The sequence below is a fragment of the Pongo abelii genome, chromosome 23, assembly GCF_028885655.2.
Source record: "Pongo abelii isolate AG06213 chromosome 23, NHGRI_mPonAbe1-v2.0_pri, whole genome shotgun sequence".
Lineage (NCBI taxonomy): Eukaryota > Metazoa > Chordata > Mammalia > Primates > Hominidae > Pongo > Pongo abelii.
Genome location: NC_085929.1, coordinates 47,594,289 through 47,618,986, shown reverse-complemented (window position 1 = coordinate 47,618,986; position 24,698 = coordinate 47,594,289). Strand labels below are relative to the sequence as shown.

The window sequence follows — 24,698 nt, the reverse complement described above, 5'->3', positions numbered from 1 at the left end:
TGGACGCAGTGGCTCACGCCTATAATCCCAGCCCTTTGGGAGGCCAAGGCAGGTGGATCACCTGAGGTCAGGAGTTCGAGACCAGCCTGGCCAACACGGCAAAACCCCATCTCCACTAAAAATACAAAAATCAGCCAGGTGTGGTGGCACACACCTGTAACCCCAGCTACTCGGGAGGATGAGACAGGAGAAATGCTTGAACCCAGGAGATGGGAGGTTGCAGTAGTGAGCCGAGATCACGACACTGCACTCCAGCCTGGGCAACAGAGCAAGACTCCGTCTCAAAAAAAAAAAACAAAAAATTCTAAATGATTAGCAAGCATGGGTTCCTGGGAGAAAAAAAAATTCCTAAATGAAACGTATATAATTGGTGGTTTGACGTTAACATAAAAATAAATTAAGACAAAATGATAAATAGTTCCTCAATCAATTAAAAAATATGGATACAGTAAAGAAGACCCTGCTATTAACTGAAAGTGAAATGAAAAGACTTCTCCAAGAAAAAAATACTGCATGGTGTTTGAAGGGTAAATTCTGTAATCGGCAAGGTCCAAGCTCTACCTTTTTATGATGCTGAGCACATTTCATTACCTTGCTCTATATGCCTCCCCCTCCTTCATCTGACAAAAACTCTTTAGATTAAGATGGAGTTCGTAAAGGGAGAGTGCCTGAAATATATCAACTTCTCAAAAATAAACTGCCATGTGCACATTTGGAGAAGACCAGAGAGTCCACCCTACCAGATTTTTACATAATAAAAGCTCTACCAGGACAGGCATGGTGGCTCACACCTGTAATCCCAGCACTTTGGGAAGCTGAGGCAGGTGGATCACTTGATGTCAGGAATTTGAAGTCAGCCTGACCAACATAGTGAAACCCCGTCTCTACTAAAAATACAAAAATTAGCCAGGTGAGGTGGCACATGCCTGTAGTCCCAGCTACCTGGGCAGCTGAAGCAGGAGAATCGCTGGCACCTGGGAGGCGAAGTCTGCAGTGAACCGAGATCGTGCCACTGCACTCCAGCCTGGGCAACAGAGTGAGACTCCATCTCAGACAAACAAAAAAACAAACAAAAAAACCCTGCTCTACCAGGAGTAACAGAAAAGGATGTTATCAATGCAATATTTTAATGAGCTGAGGCCCAGTTTTTCTTAGATATATAAGTTTTGCAAAGGCAATAGCTAAAAACAATGTTTAATATATTTACTGTCACTAGACAGAATAGTTCACATGCTATTAAAGCTGAAAGACTATCATAGATGATGGTGAGAAAGGTCGAGAAGGAAAGAAGCAGCAGCAGCAAGAAATCCACAAGAGTAGAAGTATCAACATCAACGTCCATGCTACAGAAAAATTGCTAATATTTCTTTAGTAATTAAATGCCCAGGAGATTGAAAGCATGGTGACGTAACACCTCTTTACGAATGAGACGTCCATAATCTTACTTACAGTTTGTGAACAAGATGATTTCGAAGATCCTGAGTAATATCTTCATGCCACTGTTTCCGAATTCCAGTAGTGGATGGTTGAGCTGCTGTTGGCATAGGACCCAGGGAGGGCACACTGGCATTTTCACTCATCATTGGGCTTCAAAAAGGGGTCACCAAATAGTTTTAGTGAAGAAAGGTAGGAGAAGGAAGACCTCATTTAATTCAAGCTGACACTGATTATTGTAATGGAATCAATATGCTATGTCACTTCTATTTGCATTAAGGCGTTAGGCAGGGAGAAGTATGTGACTAGGCTAATTTTAAACTGTGCATGTTCATATCTGTGTGAGGGTAAGTTGTATTTCTTTGGAGGGCAGGATGACGTCCTAACACAAGATATCATAAGACTTCATTTTCTTGGTTTTGTCTGTAATTTTTTTTTTTTTTTTTTTTTGAGACAAAGTCTTGCTCTGTCGCCCAGGCTGGACTGTAGTGGTGCAATCCCAGATCACTGCAATCTCTGCCTTCCGGGTTCAAGCGATTCTCCTGCCTCAGCCTCTTAAGTTGCTGGGATTACAAGCACCTGCCACCACGTCCGGCTAATTTTGTATTTTAGTAGAGATGGGGTTTCACCATGTTGGCTAGGCTGGTCTCAAACTCCTGACCTCAAGTGATCTACCCACCTGGGCCTCCCAAAGTGCTGAGATTAAAGGCGTGAGCCACTGCGCCCAGTCTTTTTTTTTTTCCTTCTTCTTGAGATGGCGTGTCGCTCTGTCGCCCAGGCTGGAGTGCAGTGGCATGATCTCAGCTCACTGCAACCTCTGCCTCCAGGGTTCAAGCGATTCTCCTGCCTCAGCCTCCCGAGTAGCTGGGATTACAGGTGGGTGCCACCATGCCTGGCTAATTTTCTTATTTCTAGCACAGACAGGGTTTCACCATGTTGCCCAGGCTGGTCTTGAGCTTCTAAGATCAATCGATCTGCCTCCTCCCAAAGTGCTGGGATTACAGGGGAGCTGCCATGCCCGGCCCATACTCAGTTTTCTAAGGCTTGTGTTATCAGACTAAGCTGTCATTTTAACACAGCTCACCTCAGGGAATGCTTTGGATGATGGACTCTCTTTTTAAAATAATAATTTTTATCTTTTGAGACACAGTCTCACTGTCACCCAGACTGGGGTGCAGTGGTGTAATCACGGCTTACCAGAGCCTTGACCTCCCAGCCTCAAGTGCTCCTCCCACCTCAGCCTCATCAGTAGCTGCGACTACAGGTGCACGCCACCATGCCTCGTTAACTTTTTTATATTTTCTTGTAGAGAAGACGTCTTGACATATTGCCCAGGCTGGTGGACTAATTCTTAACATCAGGATAAGGCTGACTGTTATGGAGCTGTAACCTTGCAACATCCTACTGTATTAGGGAAGGTGTAGGCTACACTAGATAATCAATACAATTTCGATTAAGGCTGTAGAAAGAAGAAAGAATGGGTTGGGCGTGGTGGCTCACGTCTGCAATCCCAGCACTTCGGGAGGCTAAGGCGGATGGATCACGAGGTCAGGAGTTCAAGGCCAGCCTGGCCAACATAGTGAAACCCTGTCTCTACCAAAAATACAAAAATTAGCTGGGCATGGTGGCATGTTCCTGTAATCCCAGCTACTCAGGAGGCTGAGGCAGGAGAACTGCTTTAAGCGGAACCAGGAGGCAGAGGTTGCAGTGAGCTGAGATCGCAAACACTGCACTCCAGCCTGGGCTACAGAGTGAAAAAAGAAAGAATGGACTCAAACATCTACCTGTATTCAAAGACATTCTCAAACCGAGGAAACTAAGTTCAAAAGTCAAACAAGGAATTGTTAACCAGTATTTGTAATGTGCCAGGGTACAAACCATGGTAAGACTTACTTTTGAGAATTTATGGCTGAATGCAACATTGAGTCAGAAAGAAGACTCGGCGTTTGAACTCCTACACCTCCATTTACTCCCATAGGACTAGCACCTAAGTCAAAATGAAATAACAGAAGGCAGAAATAAATACAACAGCCACCATACAATAAATACCATAAAGTTAAGAAACAAATGACAAATCAGAAAAAAATATTAGCAGCATATACAATAAATAATTGACAATATAACTGGCAACACATATGTAAAGGCTGATTTGAAGTACCCTTACAAACAGGTAAGAAAAAGATGAAGCACCCAACAGTAAATCATAGAAAACGAAACATAACTTAAAAAAAAAAAAAAAAAAAAAATGCAAATGTGACCAGGCGCAGAGGCTCATGCCTGTAATCTCAGTACTTTGGGAGACCAAGGTGGGCAGATCATGAGGTCAGGAGTTTGAGATCAGCCTGGCCAACATGGTGAAACCCCCTATCTACTAAAAATACAAAAAATTTGCCGGGCGTGGTGACAGGTGCTCGGGAAGTTGAGACAGGAGAATCGCTTGAACCCGGGAAGTGGAGGTTGCAGTGGGCCAAGACTGCACCACTGCACTCCAGCCTGGGCAACAGAGCGAGAATCTGTCTCAAAAAAAAAAAAAAAAAAAAAAAAAAGGCAAATGTGCACAACAGCACTTACGGTTAAACTTAAAACATATTTTCATGTATGAAATTCTCAAAACTTTTAGAAGTTGATTTTCTAAATCCAAGTGTTGAGAATGATGTGTGGAAATACACATTTTCAACTAAAATGCACAGATGTATAAACTGATCATCTCTTGGAAGAGCTATTTGGCAAGTGCTAACATATATTCTTAGAATTTCCACTTTTGATGGCTTACAGTTATATATGTCTAGAAGGAGCAAAGAATCCTCAATCCAAAATTGTTTAGAGAATTCAGCTATACATGCAAATGCTTCCATAAGCAACAAAAGTTTATGTAAGGAGACAGGAGCCTAAGTACAGTGATCCTTAGAGGGACACAAAGCAGTGTTCAGGTGAAAGAACACTTTTTATCGAATATTCCAACACTCCTTCAAAATGGCTTAAATAGCTCTAATGTGCATACATTACTTCTTCAATTAACACCTTCAATGAATATCCTATTTCTTTTTTCTTTTTTGAGATGGAGTCTCTCTCTGTCGTCCAGGCTGGAGTACAGTGACGCAATCTCAGCTCACTGCAAGCTCCGCCTCCCAGGTTCACGCCATTCTCCCGCCTCGGCCTCCCGAGTAGCTGGGACTACAGGCACCCACCACCACGCCCGGGTAAGTTTTTTTTTTGTATTTTTAGTAAAGATGGGGTTCAACATGTTAGCCAGGTGAGTCTCGATCTCTTGACCTTGTGATCCGCCTGCCTCGGCCTTCCAAAGTAGAGGCCGGGCGCAGTGGCTCACACTTGTAATCCCAGCACTTCGGGAGGCCGAGGCAGGAGGATCAAAAGGTCAAGAGATCGAGACCATCCTAACCAACGTGGTGAAACCCAATCTCTACTAAAAACACAAAAATTAGCTGGGCATGGCAGCACACTCCTGTAGTCCCAGCTACTTGGGAGGCTGAGGTAGGAGAATCATTTGAACCCCAGAGGCGGAGGTTGCAGTGAGCAGAGATCATGCCACTGCACTCCAGTGCGGCGACAGAGCGAGATTCCGTCTCAAAAAAAAACAGACATGGGGGTTCTCACTATATTGCCCAGGCTGGTCTCAAACTCCTATGCTCCTGTGTTGGCCTCCCAGTGTGTTGGGATTACAGGCATAAGCCATCATGCCTGGCTGCATATTCTACTGCTATAACATCTTAAGTGACTGGAGAGATAAAACAACAAACAAACAAGAAAGAAAAACTGAAAGCATTCAAACCCATGTTGTTCAATGTAAAAAAAAAACAAAATAAACAAACACTAAAAACAACCAACAGCAACACTCACATCAAACCAAATTTTCATGTGGCTAAAAGACTTTTGATACACAGTTCTATTAATACACCCCTCAAGTTATTTTTAAAAACAAAACTTCCCACTGAAATGAAAATAACTGGCTCAATTTATAAACAATTTTTAATGAAGAGAAATGCTGTTGCCTTCCTTCACCATGCTCCGTAAAAGCTTAGGCTAAACTTTCCTTCATTGTTTTGTTTTTGAGACAAGGTCTCACTCTGTCACCCAGGCTAAAGTGCAGGTGCACAATGATAACAGCATCCTGAAACTCCTGGGTTCAAGCAATCCTCCCACTTTGGCCTACCAGTGATGGAATTACAGGCACGAGTCACTGTGCCTGGGCAGAATTTTCCTTCTAATATTATCAGGCTAGCTCTCTGAAATTTAGCTGTTACAAGTGTGTTTTTCAAATAGAGTTGTGATGTCATTAATTATTTATGTGTTACTGTAAAAATCTTGTGTGAAAATTACATTTGTAGATAAATTATATCTAACAAAACTTGTTTAGTGCAATGAAATAAAAAACTGATTACACTGTACATGAATTTGCTTATCTTAGTGCATTCTGATGGTTCATGACAACACAGCTACACATTCTCTCCAAGGTCTCCAGGTCTATTCTAGAGATTTTTGTTCACTAAGACAATTATTACTACAAAGGTACTATTAACTGAAGAAATAAAAACAAAGGAAACTTGAGTAATCTTAAATCTAATTCTAAATAAAAAGACACGAAGAAATGGGGGCAAAAATCCCCCAAAATTATCATTCAAATAATTCTGCACATATATAAAAGTACATAGGCAAGATAATATGATGAGAGGAAAAGAGCTGTAATAGGTACTATAAACATAAGTTTGAAAAATAAAAGGAAACTACCCAATTACAATAATGAAATTCCAGACCAGGGGAAGACAACAACCTACTAAAACTTAAGGAAAAAGGTAAGTGCATTCTGCATAACACAGAATGGGAGATAAAAAAGCAATGCTGGCCGGGCGTCCTGTAATCCCAGCACTTTGGGAGGCCGAGGCAGGCAGATCACGAAGTCAGCAGTTCAAGACCAGCCTGGCCAATGTGGTGAAACCCTGTCTCTACTAAAAGAAAACACAAAAAGGTGGTGGCATGCGCCTAGTCCCAGCTACTCTTGGAGGCTGAGGCAGGAGAATTGCTTGAACCCAGGAGGCAGAGGGTACAGTGAGCCGAGATGGTGCCAGTGCACTCCAGCCTGGGCGACAGGGTGAGACACTGTCTCAAAAAGAAAAAGAAAGAAAGAAAGAAAGAAAAAAGCAATGCTAATTCCAAGACAGAAGATATAAAACAAGAGGGGAAAATATGCTAGTGTCCAGGTCCAACTTTCCATTACCCCTGTACATTATTTTCAATACAGAAGAGGTAAAAGGAAGCCTGAAAAGGCAAGACTGCTCCTCATCCCTTTTCCTAGTCCTGCTTAAAAACCCGTCACTCAATAATTATTTAACTAGTTAGCACTGGTTGTCATGGAAGTAATGAAAAACACAAACTACTTTGGGAGGTCGAGGCAGGCGGATCACTTGAGCTCAGGAGTTCAAGACCAGCCTGGGCCATATGGCGAAACAGTCTCTACAAAACATACAAAAATTAGCCAGGCGTGGTGGTGCACGTATGTGGTCCCAGCTACTTGGGAGGCTGAGGTGGAAGGATCGCTTGAGCCCAGGAGGCAGAGGTTGCAGGCCAAGATCGCACTACTGCATTCCAGCCTGGGTGACACAGCGAGACCCAGTCTCAAACACACATACACCAAGACCAATCACACACACACACACACACACACGTACGTTTCCAGTTATCAGACCCAGTCTCAAAAACACACACGTACGTTTCTAGTTATCCAAAATTTATCTAAGAAAACTTATCTAAGTCCCCGATTAGGTAAAACTCAAGAAAAACATCCTCCTTGAAAATACTACTTTCAAGAATGAAATCAGAAAAAAAAAAAAGAATGAAATCAACGGACCAAGTAATAAACAATAACAACAGGGCAGGAATGAAGAATCTAAAGAATATTAAAATAGAAATGGTCTGGTACAATGAGCATTAGCACAACTGTTCAAAATAGTCATGCCAGTGACTGCAAAATCTGACTTACAAACTTGAATACAAGAAGCTCCATGTCACTATCTAGCATTTTAGATCTTAAATTATTAAAAGTCAAAATCAAAATTGATGGGTCTAAAAATGTTTGCATTTCACTCTCATAACTTTCAGTTTCTGACACAATAGTTGTTAAACAGTTTATGAAAACAGTAGCATTAAAACTTTACTGCACAGTGGCTCCAATATGTGCTTAAAAGCAGATCACTGGTTTGAAAATACTGTTATTATAAAGAAAAACAGGAAGAAAAAAATGTCCTGAAGATTAATTCAAAAACTAAAAATGGGAGCAACAGAACACAGCAGTGGAAAATAGGAAGAAAGTAAAAAAATAGCAGTATGGGTTGGTTGGCATCCCAAATACAAAAATCCAAAACTTTGTGAATGTCAACATGATATTCAAGAGAAATGCTCAATGCAGCATTTTGATTTTTGGATTTGGGATTCTCAACTCAACCAGCAAATATAAACATTCCAAACTCCGAAAAAAATCTAAAGTACTCTGTTTTCAAGCATTTCGGAAAAGGGATACTCAATCTGTATTTAAAAATAATCTTAGAGGGTCAGGCACGGTGGTTCATGTCTGTAATCACAGCACTTTGGGAGGTTGAGGCGGGCAGATCACCTGAGGTCAGGAGTTCAAGACCAGCCTGGCCAACAGGGCAAAACTTCGTTACTAAAAAAAAAAAAAAAAAAAAAAAAAAAAAATTAGCTGGGTGTGGTGGCAGGTGCCTCTAATCCCAGCTACTTGGAAGGCTGAGGCAGGAAGAACTGCTTGAACCCAGGAGGCGGAAGTTGCAGTGAGCCAAGATCGTGTCACTGCACTCCAGCCTCGGTAACACAGCGAGACTCTGTCTCGGGGGGGGGGGGGAATCTTAGGCCAGGTGCAGTGGCTCACGCCTGTAATCCCAGCACTTTGGGAGGCCAAGGCAGGAGGATTGCTTGAGCCCAGGAGTTCAAGACCAACCTGGACAAGACCCGGTCTCCACAATGCTGGATGTCTAACTACTCAAACAAAACAGCTTAGATATTTCAACTGCTTGACAGCAGAGGGATAGGATAGACACAGAAAAAAGCTGTTTGATTTTATCATATGCATTAGAGAAACATACATATCCCAAAATTAAGATACTAGAACAATTCTCCCAATTTTATCATATGCAATCAGAGAAACATATATATCCCCAAATTAGGATACTGGAACACTTCTCCCTCTTCCCTCTCAGTCATAAAACAGGAAGTGAGGCAAACAAGTCACAAAAAAACTATTTGAAAAGGCACACTATTCCTCCTGTCAGACATGAGGAAATCATTACCAACTACACTCATTTCTATATGTTTCGGCCCAAAATGCCTCAAGTCAAAACACAATTTCTGTTATATAGTTTAAAACAACAGAATAATTGGAGATCTCAACGTCGATCTGTAAGAGATTGTTGGGCCGGGCATGGTGGCTCACACCTGTAATCCAGCACTTTGAGAGGCCCAGGTGGGTGGATCACGAGGTCAAGAGATTGAGATCATCATAGCCATCTCAATCTACTAAACCCCATCTCTACTAAAAATACAAAAATTAGCTGGGCATGGTGGCATGCGCCTGTAGTCCCAGCTACTCAGGAGGCTGAGGCAGGAGAATCGCTTGAACCCGGGAGGCAGAGGTTGCAGTGAGCCGAGATCGTGCCACTGCATTCCAGCCTGACAACAGAGTGAGACTCCATCTCAAAACAAACGCACAAAAAAAAAAAAGAATGAAAGAATGACATACCATACAACCATTTAAAATGATACATGTAGTACTGACTATGAAAGATGTCTACACAGTATTTTTTTTTTTTTGAGATGGAGTCTTGCTCTGTCACCCAAGCTGGAGCGCAATGGCTCAATCTCGGCTCACTGCAACCTCTGCCTCCCAGGTTCAAACCATTCTCCTGTCTCGACCTCTCGTGTAGCTAGGATTACAGGCATGCACCACCACACCCTACTAATTTTTGTATTTTTAGTAGAGACGGGGTTTCACTATGTTGGTCAGGCTGGTCTCAAACTCCTGACCTTGTGATCCACCCGCCTTGGCCTCTCAATGTGCTGGGATTACAGGTGTTAGCCACCATGCCCGGCCCGTCTACATAGTATTAACCAAAGTTTGTTGTGGAATTACATATGGGATCTCATTTCTGCAAATCTAAACTCACATAATGCAAAAAAGGATCAAGGAAGATACAAACCAGTGGCAGTTACCTCTCGTAGATGAACTGTAAGCGAACGTTTACACTGTAATCTTTAAAAAATTACTTAAAAAATTAATCATGTAGCAGAAAAAATAAAAAGGAGCTAACAACCCTGCGTTTATAGATGTCATTTACTGACACAACCAATACCATGTTATTAGGATGACACAAACTTACTCATGTTGCTCATGGGCCGCATGCCTTGGGGAGACTGCCCAGGCTGCTGATTCTGCTGGTTCTTTGCTTGCACCTGGGGTTGTGTCGGCATCTGATTTACTTGATAGGGTAGTCCAAGAGCTGCATAGGCTCTTTCTATAGAGCTGGGATCAATCTGACTAACAGTGCTTAGGTTGGGGGTAGACTGTTGACCCACCCCTAGAGAGCTAGGATTTCCAAGTCCAACGGGTGCTCCAGTCAAAATTGCTACAGAAGACAAAAGATATAGTATTACAACATTAATGCTGGTGAGAAAAAAAGACTAACATGTCTAATAAAAAAACCCACAAAATTATTGTTACATGATTATGAAACATCTGAGTACGTGGATCTTGTCTTCCATTATTTCCTTGAAGAAATTTCTAAACGCAGAACTGATTGGTAAAAGAGGACCACTGGTATAAAAGGCTTTTGATTCTGAATGCCCAATAGCCTTCCCAAAGGGCTTTATTAATGTTCCGACCAACACTGTATGAATGCTTTGGAGCTATTCAACTGCCAACACCTGGCAGCATCATTTCTGCCTACACTACAGGAGAGAAATGGTACCTTATTTCTCTTCTTAATAGTGAATTGTACTGGGAGTTCCCCTCTCTCCTCCCGCCTCTGGTGAATTGTCTATTTTCTATTCCCAATTCTTGTTATAAAATTTAATTCCATTTTCAAATGCTGTACAATACTTCCCAAATTTGTCCTTTAACCCTAAAAGCTTAAATTTTTGTTGCTATAGAGATGTGGTAGTTACGCTTTTAAAGTGTTAATCTCGTCTTTTCTCTTGAAAAAAAAAAAAGCTCTTCTATATCCCAATATTATAAAAATAATCTCATATATTTTTTTTTTAAAATAATTTCCAAGTACTGGAATGTTTAGATAACAAGTATAAAAGAATAACTTGCCCAATGCCAAAGCAACAGTCTTTAAATTTTCATAGGTTCAAAGTAGAACATAAATTTACCTATTGCTGTTTGTATAAATAATGAGTATTGAGAGTTCCTGGATCTCATTTTAGATTTTAAGCAGTGTTCAGTTCTTTTTTTTTTAAAGACAGGGTATCACTGTGTCACCCAGGCTGGACTGCTGTGCCACAATCATAGCTCACTACAGCCTCCAACTCCTGGATTCAAGGAATCCTCTCATCTCAGCCAGGCACACACCACACACCACACACAGCTAATTTTTAAAGTTTTTGGAAGATACAAGGTCTCGCTAAGTTGCCTAGGCTGGTCTTGAACTCCTGGGAATCCTCTTGCCTTGCTTTCCAAAATTGTTGGGATGACAGGCGTGAGCCACTGCACTGTTTTTTCTTTTTTTTTTTTAAATGAGGCAGGTTCTCACTCCATCACTCAGGCTGGAGCGCAGTAACATGACTATAGCTCACTGCAGCCTCAAACTCCCTAAGCAGTTCAATTCTATGCACTAGGGAAGCAGAAAAATTAAAAGGGAAAAAAACATTTATTCAACATAGTACAACACCACAGGTCCCTCACATAATCAAGAAGCACTATAAATGGCACTGGTGAGACTTTAAACTTTTCATATAAACCTTCAGAAGATTTCATCACTTACGCTGTTGATTTCTCTTATCACCAGCATTTTTGAGGGGGAGACACACAGGACAATCATGTCTTGTACAATTCTTCCAGTGTGAAATGATTTGTCGAGAAGATGCACAGTGTGCCACTAAAGAGAAGAAAAAATTTTTTTTCAAGAGCAGGTTAATGTTTTTACATTAATAATAGCTAACTTGTTGACCACTTAATAAGTAACATAAATGCATTAACTTATTTCATCTTCCTAACAGCCCTATAAGGTAGCTCCTATTAATACTCAGAATTCACAGTCAAGAAAGGCAAAAAGAATGGGTAAGCAATTTGCACAAAGTCACAGAGTACTCAAAGTGAGATTCAACCTCAAGCAGTCTGGCTCTAGAGCCCTCATTTTTCACCATGCTATACAACCTTCTTTATTCTAAGCAAATGTACTCTAAACCAATGTTATGACACACATGCCTATAAGAACACTTTTTAATGACTTCATACAAATTGTATTAGATCGGGTAAAAATGATTGCAGTAAACTGTATTAAATTGAACACTTGCCTACATGACAGTTAGCAAACCCTCAATAACATTTAAAGTATGCTATGCTAGGGCAAATAAAAATCAGTCTATGAGGATCACCACACGGGAAGACCTTTAAAATTTATTCTCTTCTCATATCCTTACATACTTGCTCACAAAAATGATACCGTGTTTTGCCCAGGCGCGGCGGCTCACGCCTGTAATCCCAGCACTCTGGGAGGCCGAGGCGGGCGGATCACGAGGTCAGGAGATAGAGACCATCCTGACTAACACAGTGAAACCCCGTCTCTACCAAAAACACAAAAAAAATTAGCCGGGCATGGTGGCAGGCGCCTGTAGTCCCAGCTACTCGGGAGGCTGAGGCAGGAGAATGGCATGAACCTGGGAGGCGGAGCTTGCAGTGAGCCGAGATCATGCCACTGCACTCCAGCCTGGGCAACAGAGCGAGACTCCATCTCAAAAAAAACAAAAAACAAAAAACTGTATTTTTATCATTTCCTAAAATAATGTCACTATCAGTAAAGGAGTCTCAAAATTGATTTTGTTTATGGCAGCTTTATCCATAATTGCCACAGAATGGACGCAGCCAAGATGACCTTTACCGAGTGAGTTAACTGTGATGATGCATTTAGACAATGGAATTTTTAAAATGCTTTGGGGTATAAATATTTTTTAAATTGCACATATTGGCCGAGCGCGGTGGCTCACGCCTGTAATCCCACCCAGCACATTGGGAAGCCAAGGCAGGCGGACCACAAGGTCAGGAAATCGAGACAATCCTGGCCAACACGGTGAAACCCCGTCTCCACTAAAAATACAAAAAATTAGCCTGGCATGGTGGTAGGCGCCTGCCTGTAGTCCCAGCTACTTGGGAGGCTGAGGTAGGAGAATGGCGTGAACCTGGGAGGTGGAGTTTGCAGTGAGCCGAGATTGTGCCACCACACTCCAGCCTGGGCAACAGAGTGAGACTCTGTCTCAAAAAACAAATAAATAAAATAAAATAATTTTAAAAAATTGCACATATTTATGTACACTTTTTTTGAAGCAGAGTTTGGTTCTATCATCCAGGCTGGAGTGCAGTGGTATGATGTCGAATCACACCAACCCCTGCCCTCTTGGGCTCAAGCCATCCTCCCACCTCAATCTCCCAAGTAGCTGGGACTACAGGAACACACCCAGACATCTGGCTGATTTTCTTTAGTATTTTTTTGTAGAGATGAGGTTTCACCATATTGACCAGGCTGGTCTTGAACTCCTCACCTCAAGTGATCTGCCCACCTCAGTCTCCCAAAGTGCTGGGATGACAGGCATGAGCCACTGCGCCCAACCTTTTTTAAAGACATGGTCTCACATTGTCACTCAGGCTGGAGTACAGTGATGCAATCATAGCCCCCTGCAGCCTTGACTTCCTGGGCTCAAGCAATCCTCCTTCCTCAGCCTTCTTAGTCCCTCAGCTAGGACTACAGGTGCACCACCACGCCCGGCGAGGTCTTGCTATGTTGTCCAGGCTGGTCACAAACTCCTGGCCTCAAGCAATCCTCCCCATTTGGCCTACCAAAGTGCTGGGATTATAAGTGTGAGCCACCACACCTGGTCTAATGTACACATTTTGGTGACTTTGTACATACATAGACATCATCACCACAATTAAGGTACTAAACATATCCATTACCAGAAAATAGACTTGATCACATTTTCCTTCTTCTCCCTGGCTGTAAAAATTAATTGCTAAGTACAGTAACCCTGTGGGTCCACTTACCTTGGCAAGACTTGCCTGACTGGCAGTGTGTCATGTGGTTTAGGACATTCTTCATTGTGCGACAGTGGGGAAGGTTGCACTGCCTCACTTCCCCATTGGCCTGTTCCCGGCGCTGGCACTTGTGAGCATGCAAAAGGAGAACAAGTTGCTGCTGGATGAGCTTGCGCTTCTCTGGATCAGCTGTATGTGCTCCAGAACCCATCCCTTGGGCAACTGGAGTGACCAGGCCTGGCTGCTGGACCTGCGGGGCTGGCTGTTGACCCTGAGAGATATAGCAATGTATTTAATGGTAGGAGTCATAATGTGCTATGTCTTAATAAATAGAGATGTGGATATTTTCAATGAAAACCTTTATGGGTAGTCTACTATAAGCCAGACTCCATTTTTTGACACAGGGAATTCATAAACCATGGCTCCTATCTTTAAGAAGCTCAATTTAATAAGAAAAAAAAAATGACATTACGAAGTGATATAAGTATGTATAATATACAGAGAGCAAAAGCAGAGAGAAAGACATGGTAAACTCCAGTGGGCGAGAGAAGGGTGAGAAGATGTCTGTAGTTAAAAGCACACCCAAATTAGGTTTTAAAGAGCAATGAAGAACTCCTCAAGAGACTCAGCAGAGGGGTCTTTCAGGTTGGTGAAAAACTAGTTTTTCTAAACTCTGAGATAAATTTAGTTTTTTAAATTAAAAAGTGAAGATTTCAGGCCGGGCGCGATGGCTTACGCCTGTAACCCTAGCACGTTGGGAGGCCGAGGTGGGCAGATCACCTGAGGTCGGGAGTTCGAGATCGGCCTGACCAACATGGAAAAACCCTGTCTCTACTAAAAATACAAAGTTAGCTGGGCATGATGGCACATGCCTGTAATCCCAGCTACTCAGAAGGCTGAGGCAGGAGAGTTGCTTGAACCCGGGAGGCGGAGGTTGCAGTGAGCCGAGATTGCATCACTGCACTCCAGCCTGGGCAACAAGAGCTAAACTCCGTCTCAAAAAAAAAAAAAAAAAAAAAAGTGAACATTTCTCAGGACAGAGATGACATGTTTCATTCATCTGTATAGCTCTAGTACTTGGCAGAGTATCTCAAATATAGGCAGTCCATAAACATAATGACACAAAGGACAAAACTAAAACATCTGAAAGAGAATTTTTTCAGACAACTTTTTTCCAAAGTTGAATGCAGACACATTTACTACTAGTAGTTTGACTGTACAAAAATAACACTAGAAGTTCCTGAAAATTTTATTTAACAAAAATCACTGTTTAAAACAATACATTACTTTTGAGAGGGAATTTACTTGGGTGTAGTAGAATCAAATAATATCGGTAAATATGGTCACTGAGAGTTCGGATCCTTTGCCAGAGATTCCTTCCCCTAAAACTGAAAGGTTCCACTTTCGTATCCTATGGAAATCCTCACAAGACCAAGCTGCTGAATGGCAGGCCACTAAAACTTCATTGTAGCAGTCCACTTACTCCTGTTTGGATCAACATGCTCACTGATCAATAACCACATGGAACAAAAACAGAGAAATGGAAAGGAAGCACAAGCCTCCTCAAAGGGAGCATCAAGTACATATCAATTTAGGCTCCTAGTGTGTACAAATCCCAGCATACCTAACAGAAGGGTGAAAGTTTAACACAATTCTTTTGTCAAAATGCCAGTTTGAAAACAAGTCTGTAATGGATTAGTACTCACCATGTTGGGCATTCCTCCACCAGGAACTGTCTTTTTGTCCATAGCAAATGGAGATAAGTTATTTGATAGTACAGTTTTTGTCTGAATCTGGAGACCAAGGCCACTGGCACCAATCTGCTGTCCAGGATTCTGAGTATATGGTGAACCATAAGGATTGGGGTTGTTCATCATTCCCATCTAAGAGTAAGAAACAAAAGAAAACAAAATGAGCGATAAAATTTAAGACATTATAATTCCTTTTCTGATTTTACTTCCTAGTTCACAAAGACAGTTTCAAAGGAAATTCTCAGCTTCTATTAGAAAACACACTACAGCTTGGGCAACGTGGCAAAACCCCATCTCTACTAAAAAATACAAAAATCAGCTGGGCATGGTGGTGCATGCCTATAGTCCCAGCTAATTGGAAGGCTAAAGTGGGAGGATCAGTGAAGCCTGGGAGGTAGAGGTTGTAGGGAGCCATGATCGCAAAAAACCAAGTGGCCGGGCCTGGCAACTCATACCTGTAATCCCACCACTTTGGGAGGCCAAGGTGGGAGGGTTTCTTGAGGCTAGGAGTTTGAGAACAGCCTGGGGAACATGGTGAAACCCCATCGGTACCAAAATACAAAAAAACAAAAAACAAAAAAACAGCCAGGCACGGTGGCTCACACCTGTAATCTCAGCACTTTGGGAGGCCGAGGCGGGCGGATCATGAGGTCAGGAGATCGAGACTATCCTGGCTAACACAGTGAAACCCCGTCTCTACTAAAAATACAAAAAATTAGCCGGGTGTGGTGGCGGGCACCTGTAGTCCCAGCTACTCAGGAGGCTGAGGCAGGAGAATGGAGTGAACCCAGGAGGCGGAGATTGCAGTGAGCCGAGATCACGCCGCTGCACTCCAGCCTGGGCGACAGAGTGAGACTCCATCTCAAAAAAAAAAAGAAAAAAAAAAAAAAAAAAAGGAAAGAAAAGAAAAGCTGGATGTGGTGGCATGTGCCTATGGTCCCAGCTACTCAGGAGGCTGAGGGAGGAGGATCACCTGAGCCTGGGAGGTTGAGGCTGCAAGTGAGCCATGATCAGGCCACTGCACTCCAGCCTCGGCAACAGAGTGAGACCCTGTCTCCAAAACAAAAACAAATAAACAAAAAAAGCCACTATACAAAGTATGCTAATGACAATACATTTTCAAGATTGAGATCAAAATTAAGATTTAGGGGCCTTGGGTATGGTAAATTTACAGAGCTACTTTTGTAAATATTTGAAATAAAGATGTTTTAGAAATACTTTTAATCATCTTCATTTAATTCTATCCGTTAAACAAGGTTTGCCAGTCATTTCCATTAAGTCACACATGATGCTATATGGCGAATTCAACTTAATAAGCCATCTAACCTCTTTGTCATGTTCAAGCATTTGAATGTTTTCTTCTTCTTTTTGACTATTAAAAAATAGAGACAGGGTCTTGCCATGTTGCCCAGGCTGGTCTCAAACTCCCGGGCTCTAGCAGTCCTCCCATCTCAGCTTCCCAAAGTGCTGGGATTATAGGTGTGAACCACCACGCTTGGCCTCATTTGAATAATTATTCCTGTATTTTGTTTGTATAAAAAGTAGAAAACTGATGGTTTGGGAATATGTCCTTTTTTGTGTAGGGATACTGATGACAGTGTTTTTTAAAACTTCTGATTCTGACTCCTTTACATAGAGCATGCGAAAGTCCAGGCTCCACACTATTCCTTGCTGTTTTAAACCTAGCTGCTCTATTAAGTCACCTGCTTGGCCCTTCAAGTCATTTGACTTTGCAACCCTTATGTACTTTTCTGTTTTTGAGACAAAGTCTCGCTCTGTCGCCCAGGCTGGAGTGCAGTGGTGCAATTTCGGCTCACTGCAACCTCTGCCTCCTGGGTTCAAGCGGTTACCCTGCCTCAGCCTGAGTAGCTGGGACTACAGGCGTGCGCCACCACACTCAGCTAATTTTTTTACTTTCAGTGGAGACAGGGTTTCGCCATGTTGGCAAGGCTGGCCTCGAACTCCTGACCTCAAGTGATCTGCCCGCCTCGGCCTCCCAAAGTGCTGGGATTACAAGTGTTAGCCACTGTGCCGGCTCCCTATGTACTTTAAAAAGTAGTTTCTTTTCTATATTTATGTTAAATTCACCTGGAGCCATTATACTATAATAATAATTAATTGAAAAACAGCATTATTCTAAAGTCAAACGTTTTACTGATAATGAAAGTTATAAAAATGCATTTTCATTAATCTTTCAAATTATTTTAGAATAATTCAAAATGGGGTCAACTTCACATCCCAAACAAAGTTTGAAGCCACCGTCCTCTTCTGCCAAATTACACATAGGATCCCAACTATAAGTCACCATCACTACTAGAAACACTGAGCAAGCGCTCAGAATAACTCAAGATGCTATAGCTGCTGCCCAATTAAAGGATTCATACCAGATTTCTCTGTCTGCCAAGACCAATCAAAGGGTCCTTCAATTCTACCTCTAAAAGCACACACAGACACTAAAACCCTTCCCATGTATTCCTACCCACTATGGCTGTCTTAACTCAAACCTATCACAGTGCTTGTACAGACTGTGGACAACAGGTTTGCCTGTCTTATGTTTTCACCTGCCTCTATAAAAGAAAAAAATCAACCCCACAGTACGTATACCAAAGCCTTTATGAAGTCTGACTACCCATCTATGGTATCTTATATATTTCTTGTACTGATTTCTTAAAGTCTGAAAGTATCATGCTCCTTGAGCCTCCAGCATTTGCCTCAAGCTTTTCCCTTTCCCTACGACTGAACAGTAGCACATTTCCTTTCCTATTTGACTCCTTAATGCTAACCTGGAAATAAACACCAAGTTCACAGAGAGGCATTTTCTGTTGGTTCCTTAGATAGTACAACCTAACTAAGAAACACCTGCAGATTCTACTCATCCTTATAATTTCAAATGTTACTACCTCTGTGAAGCATCTGTTTTAGACAGGTATAGAGCTCTTAATAAAATTTTTCTTTTACATTTTCTATAAAAAGACAGGGTCTCACTCTGTTGCCTAGGCTGGAGTGCAGTCGCATTATCATAGCTCACTATAATTCCGAACCTCTGGGCTCAAGCAATTCTCCCATCTCAGCCTCCCAAGTAGATGGGACTACAAGCTTGCACCACCATGCCCAGCTAATTTTTGTTTATTTTTGTAGAAATGTTGCCCAGGAGTTGACTGAACTCCTAGCCTCAAGCAATCCTTCTGCCTAAGTGCTGGGATTACAGGCATCTCCCACCATGCCTGGGCTAAAATTCGTTCTTTAAATCATATGCAATATCTATACTCTGCAAATCTATGAATATGACATCTTTTTCGGTTCAGCGGCTTGCCTCTATTAAAAAAAAGACAAAAAAATTTAAATTAATCTTCTTTATGCTATTACCAAGAAATGAAAAAAAAAAAAGTTAAAGAATATTTTCATTTTCCAGATGAAATTCAGAGACTAAGGTAATTTACAAGAATGATTTACAAGTAATTTACAAGTGGCAGTTTGATGGAAGCATAAAAGAATGAGGTGGCCTGAAATGAGAAGCATTCAGAGAAGATAATTTCTTGGTAGGGCACGGTGGCTCACGCCTGTAATCCCAGCACTTTGAGAGGCGGAGGTGGATGGATCACCTGAGGTGAGGAGTTTGAAACCAGCCTGGCCAACATGGTAAAACCCTGTCTCTACTAATAATACAAAAATTATCTGGGCGTGGTAGCACACACCTGTAATCCCAGCTACCCGGGAGACTGAGGCAGGAGAATCACTTAAACCTGGGAGGCAGAGGTTGCAGTGAGCCAAGATTGGGCCATTGCACTCCAGCCTGGGCGACAAAAACGAAACTGTCTCCAAAAAAAAAAAAGAAAGAAAGAAAGAAAAAAACCTTCTTGATTCTATGTAAATATGGCCAAAAGATTGCAGGGGCAATAGAATGCAGAAACAGGTTTAAATCAAGTCCAGGCTACTTTTGGTAGTTACAAATCTGACTGCAAGTGCTGCTGCTACCTGTGTTTTTTTTTTAAAGTACAAGTATTTATCCTATGTGGCTCCAATAATATCCATACCTATACATGGGGGAGTTGTTTAACCTGTTTCTTATTAGCATGAAAATTCATGATAGACATAGTATGGAAGTCATTCTATCACAGAACCCGCATGACAAACAATAAAAGACTAAGACAATAAATTATGCCCTCAAGAGTCCTATTATCTGAATCAACAAAATGTTGGAATTTCTAAGCTATGTTGTTGTCTCTTGTTAATAAATGTAATGTCTTTATCCAAATATTTCCCCAAACAATCTGGTCCTTCATGATTGCATGCCTTGCCTGCCTAGACCAACTGAATTTCAACCAGTTCCTGACACTGCTTGTTCCCTTAATCACAATGCATTACCTGGAAACTCCAAGCTCCTCTATGGCAAACTATGGGTTTAAATACACAGACTACACTGATTGCTGATCAGCTGGCAGTAATTTCTTCCTGACACTTTTGGTCACCGTGACCAAAAAAGATTCTCTAGCTGTTGTTTTTCCATCTCCCACAGAGATCTGCTGAGGAGTTAGAAAATAAAACAACCTCCAGATCATTGCCCCTTCTATCTCCTGAGCTCCCCTTCTTTACTCCCCACACTAAATGTAATAAGGAAGATTTTGTACTTAATTTCTGCTACACTATAGTTATTTGATCTTGTTTCTTTCTCCATAGCTAATATGCTCCAGATGTCCAATTACCCACCACCATACAAATAGCTACCTAAACTAAAAAGGAGAGGGTGAGGAAGCCACACAGAGTTCTAGGCAGCTACAAGAAATGGGTCCTGCAGACAACTATTCTTTCTTTTTTGGGAAAAAAAAAAAAAAAAAAAAGAGAGACAAGAAAAAAGAAAAGTAGAGATGGGGTCTCATCATGTTGCCCAGGCACATCTCGAACTTCTGGCTTCAAGAGATCCTCCTGCCTCAGCCTCCCAAAGTGGTAAGAATACAGATGTGAGCCACTGAGCCATGCCTATTTTTTCTTCTTGAAATAAATGTGGCCAGGCTTAGTGGCTCCTGTCTGTAATCTGAGCACTTTGGAAAACCAAGGCAGGTAGATCGCTTGATGCCAGGACAACATAGTGCGCCAGGGCAACATAGTGAGACCCTGTCTCAACAAAAATAAAAATAACTGGCAGGGCATGACAGTCCTTGTAGTACCAGCTACTTAGGAGGCTGAGATAGGAGGATCGCTTAAGCCTGGGAGATCAAGGCTGCAAGTGAGCTGTGATGGTGCCACTGCACTCCAGCCTGGGTGACAGAAAGAGATCCTGTCTCAAAAACAAAAGTAACTTAAAACATTCTGGCTTTGATTAGTTTATGCTGAATCTAAAGATTGGGGTAAAAGGCAGTATGATCCAAGTTTCTTCCCATAAATCAACATGGGTCAGACTTTTGGAAGACAGCTGTAGTAGTAACGTCACCACCTGCCTGCACATCCTGAACCACAGATTCATCCATGAAAAGAACTGTGTGCAAAAGCTGATGTCATTTGCCAACAGGGTTACAGTCATCAAATCATACTGAAAACTTCCTTACACCTTAAATCCTAATTCTTAAACATCACAAGTCTTAGGAGTTTAAGAAATGTAATCAGTATAATTCACTCTACAAGATAATTTTAGGACTTGGTACAGTGGAAGGGCAACTGCTGGTGTGGGTGTGCCATGACACAAGGATAATTTTTTTTTTTGGTAGAGATGGGGGTCTCACTATGTTGCTGGGGCTGGTCTGGAATGATTCTAGGTGTGAAGCACTGCAACCAGCCTTAAGTGGTTATCTTATCCTAAACCTACATAACTTAAAAAAATTTTTAAATTTATTAAACATTTAAAGCTCCCTCATTTGTCAAATACTGATATAAGTACTCTACAAATATCAATATAGGTGGGCTCATTTAAAATAAGGAAACAGGACCAGGTGCGGTGGCTCACGCCTATAGTCCCAACACTTTGGGAGGCCAAGGTGGGCAGATCACTTGAGGTCAGGAGTTCACAACGAGCCTGGGCAACACGGTGAAACTCCTTCTCTACTAAAAATACAAAAATTAGCCAGGCTTGGTGGTGCATGCCTGTAATCCCAGCTACTTGGAGGCTGAGGCAGGAGAACTGCCTGAACCCGGAGGGCAGAGGTTGCAGCGATCCAAGATCACGCCACTGCACTCCAGCATGGGCAACAGCAAGACTCGGTCTCAAAATAAAAATCAAATAAGGAAATAAAATATCGTTTAACAGAAGTTTAAAATTTGAATTCCTCCTTCTCATCAAAATACAAGCTCCACAAGGACAGGGATTTGTTTTGTTCACTTCTATATAAACCCAGTTTCTGAAAGAAATTAAGATTATAACCATAATAGTCCCACACCCCCAAGCAGATGTCAATGAGCCTTTCCTTATTTTTCTCCATAGCACCTACCTGGCATACTCTAAAATTTATACCTTATGTACACAGTAGAAAGTAGGTTACATAAAATAAGTTCATTCACTACTTTAACCCTAAAGTATTTTGTCCACCAGTGAGGGTTTATTGTTAAGTCTGTCATCCCTCCTCTCCACAACAGAATATAAACATCAGTGGCAAGGGCTTTATCTCTTCATAGCTATGTTCCTAGATCCTAGAAAAGGTACTTAATAATTTACCTTGTTGTTTCTGGTTCTCACTCCAAATATTCTAAGTAAACTACACTGACACAGCAATCTAAAGTGTCAGAAGCTGGGTGCAGTGGCTCACACCTGTAATCCTGGCACTCTGGGAGGCTGAGACAAGGGGATCACTTGAGCCCAAGAGTAGTTTAAGATTAGCCTGAGCAACATAGTGAGACCCCATCTCTTTAAAAAAAAAAAAAAATCAGCCAGGCATGGTGGTATGTGCCTTTAGTTCCAGCTACTCAGAAGGCTGAGGCGAGAAGACTGTTTAAGCCTGGTAGGTTGAGGCTGCAGTAAGCCATGATTAGGCCAGCGCACTCCAGCCTGGGTGACAGAGCAAGACCTTGTCTCAAAAAAAAAAAAAAAAAAAAGTGGCAGGGGGTAAGGGACAGAAAGGGAGACTCTACAAAGAAGGAATGCTAAAACAGAATCCTAACTTGTCAATATTCTTGCAGCAAAAAAAAATTTAAGGTTTTTGAATTCCTACATGTCACCTCAGTTCCCCCCAACACAAGTTTGTCCATCTGTCCTCAATTCACACTTGCATTTTCTGTCACCATCAAGGTTCTCTTTTTTTCCCCCACCTTAAATAGAAGATGGGGTCAATGCTACCTGGTTGGTCTCTTAACTCCTGGGCTCAAGCGATCCTCTAGCCTTGGCTTCCCAAGTGCTGGGATTACAGGCATGAGCCACTGCATCCAAGATTCTCAGGAACACAGAAGTCCTGATGTCTGCTCAAATTATTCCTGTTACAGAGAAAGCTTGCTCTTGACTCCTTCTGAAAATCATACCTATCTCCAATTTCATCTTCCAAGTGAAGCCATCTCTCATTCAACAAAAACTAACTACATGCCAGGCACTGGCAACCATAGTGTGATCCCATTTTAAGAAAAACAGATAAAATATGTAAAGAAAAATATGAAGAAATAAGCACTAAAGTATGTGTGATTATGTCTTATTTATGTATACAGGATACACATTTAAAAGTTTAAAATATTTTTAATATACTTAGCATTCTCTAGTTAATAAAGCTAACAGAAGTCTTTGGCCAAGTTCTGGTTCACTGAAACATCTACACTGTTGAGGTTTCACATAAACAAATGCACCTTAATTTCCATCAACCAATAAAGAAAAATAACAGTTAATACATTTCTCAGAATAAATGTATCTCTTGAAAACCAGGGACATTCAAAGCAATAGGAACAAATGGAGTCTCCATCTGAAGATAGTGTAATGCCAGCCATCTCAAAACCGTAATTTTATAAGGAGGCTACAAGGCTAAACTGGACTTGGAAATGAGATAAAAACATTCCAATACTTGTGCCAGAGAGAACCAGCATTAGCCAGCAATCATATGGAAGTACGAAGTTATAGAATACCAGTTGTAAAATAAACGTTTTACTTAAATACAGGCACTTCTTAAAACTTATGACAGCACAGTAAATTCCTGGTAATAGTGGAAACTGCGATACAATGTAAGGCAAACCCCCCATCCATCAAGACAATACTCGCATGCCGATTGTACACACAAACCAAAACTGTACTTACCTTAAGAGGCTGGGGGCCTCTCAATCCTGTTTGTCCTCCCATCTGGGGAGAGCCCTGCTGAAGAGGCTCAGTCAGTAAGTTGCCAGCACTTCCCATGCCTGGGTTTGGGTACTGCATATTCTGTCGCCCTCGGCCTGCTCCAATTGAACCGTTCATGACTTGATTAGGCATTATCCCTTGTCCATTGCCTGCAGCCAACATTCCAGGATTCATGCCAGCATTCATCCCTGTGTTCATTCCCATGGCAGGCTGATTTACTGGACTGTTCATCATACCTGTTGACTGCGCAGGACCCTGATTTGGTCCACTAGTGCCCATCCCCATGTTGGGAGAAGTCAAGCCTGCCTGTGTCATTGGGCTTTTGACCATGCTATTTATCAAACCTAATCCAGGACTGTTCTGTTGGGCTTGGCTGGCCATGACTTGACCTGAGCCACCAACTCCCATATTGAGGTTAGGGGAACTACCAGATCGCAGCAATTCTGACAGCTGTTTATGTTTAGAAGCTGCATCTTGTACTATGCCAAGACTTGTCTGAAGCTGATTAATATCACCACCATTGGTTAGTCCCAATTCTGTAGAGTTGATTAATTCATCTGGTAAGTCATGCTCCAAGTCAAATAGAGAGCCAAAATCTAAAAGCAAAGAGAAAAGACAAAGGTCAAAGTATGACAAAACCAAAATAAAAAACTGCTCTATATTTTATTCTTACTAAGCATTAAATATCATTTCCAAACCTCACTCCATGTTTTTCTATTTATTTGAGACAGGGTCTTACTCTGTTGCACAGGCTGGAGTGCAGTGGAGCAATCTTGGCTCACTGTAAACCTCCATCCACAGGTTCAAGTGATTCTACCATCTCAGCCTCCCAAGTAGCTGTGACTACAGGTGCGCATCACCACACCCGGCTAAATTTTGGATTTTTAGTAGAGGCGGGGCTTGCCACGTTGACCTGGCTGGTCTTACACTCCTGAACTGAAGCTATCTGTCTGCATTGGCCTTCCAAAGTGCTAGGATTACAGGCGTGAGCCACCACACACAGCCC

General features: G+C 41.9%; 1 protein-coding gene and 1 long non-coding RNA gene across 5 annotated transcripts in view; one reads left to right on the top strand and one right to left on the bottom strand.

Moving 5' to 3' along the window:
• The window catches only part of EP300 (E1A binding protein p300), an 89,008-nt gene that overhangs the window by 40,108 nt on the left and 24,202 nt on the right, over positions 1–24,698 (bottom strand). For all 4 annotated transcript variants that reach the window (XM_054543514.2, XM_009234416.4, XM_054543515.2 and 1 more), the window contains exons 2-8: positions 23,654–24,288; positions 15,412–15,588; positions 13,715–13,976; positions 11,442–11,555; positions 9,837–10,082; positions 3,328–3,421; positions 1,450–1,587 (exon numbers count right to left, since the gene is read on the bottom strand). In XM_054543514.2, coding sequence (XP_054399489.2) covers positions 1,450–1,587; positions 3,328–3,421; positions 9,837–10,082; positions 11,442–11,555; positions 13,715–13,976; positions 15,412–15,588; positions 23,654–24,288 — 1,666 coding nt within the window. The remainder of the gene's footprint in view (positions 1–1,449; positions 1,588–3,327; positions 3,422–9,836; positions 10,083–11,441; positions 11,556–13,714; positions 13,977–15,411; positions 15,589–23,653; positions 24,289–24,698) is intronic.
• LOC129052675 (uncharacterized) overlaps positions 1–24,698 on the top strand; it is a 99,278-nt gene that overhangs the window by 54,594 nt on the left and 19,986 nt on the right. The gene's annotated exons all lie outside the window — the stretch shown is intronic.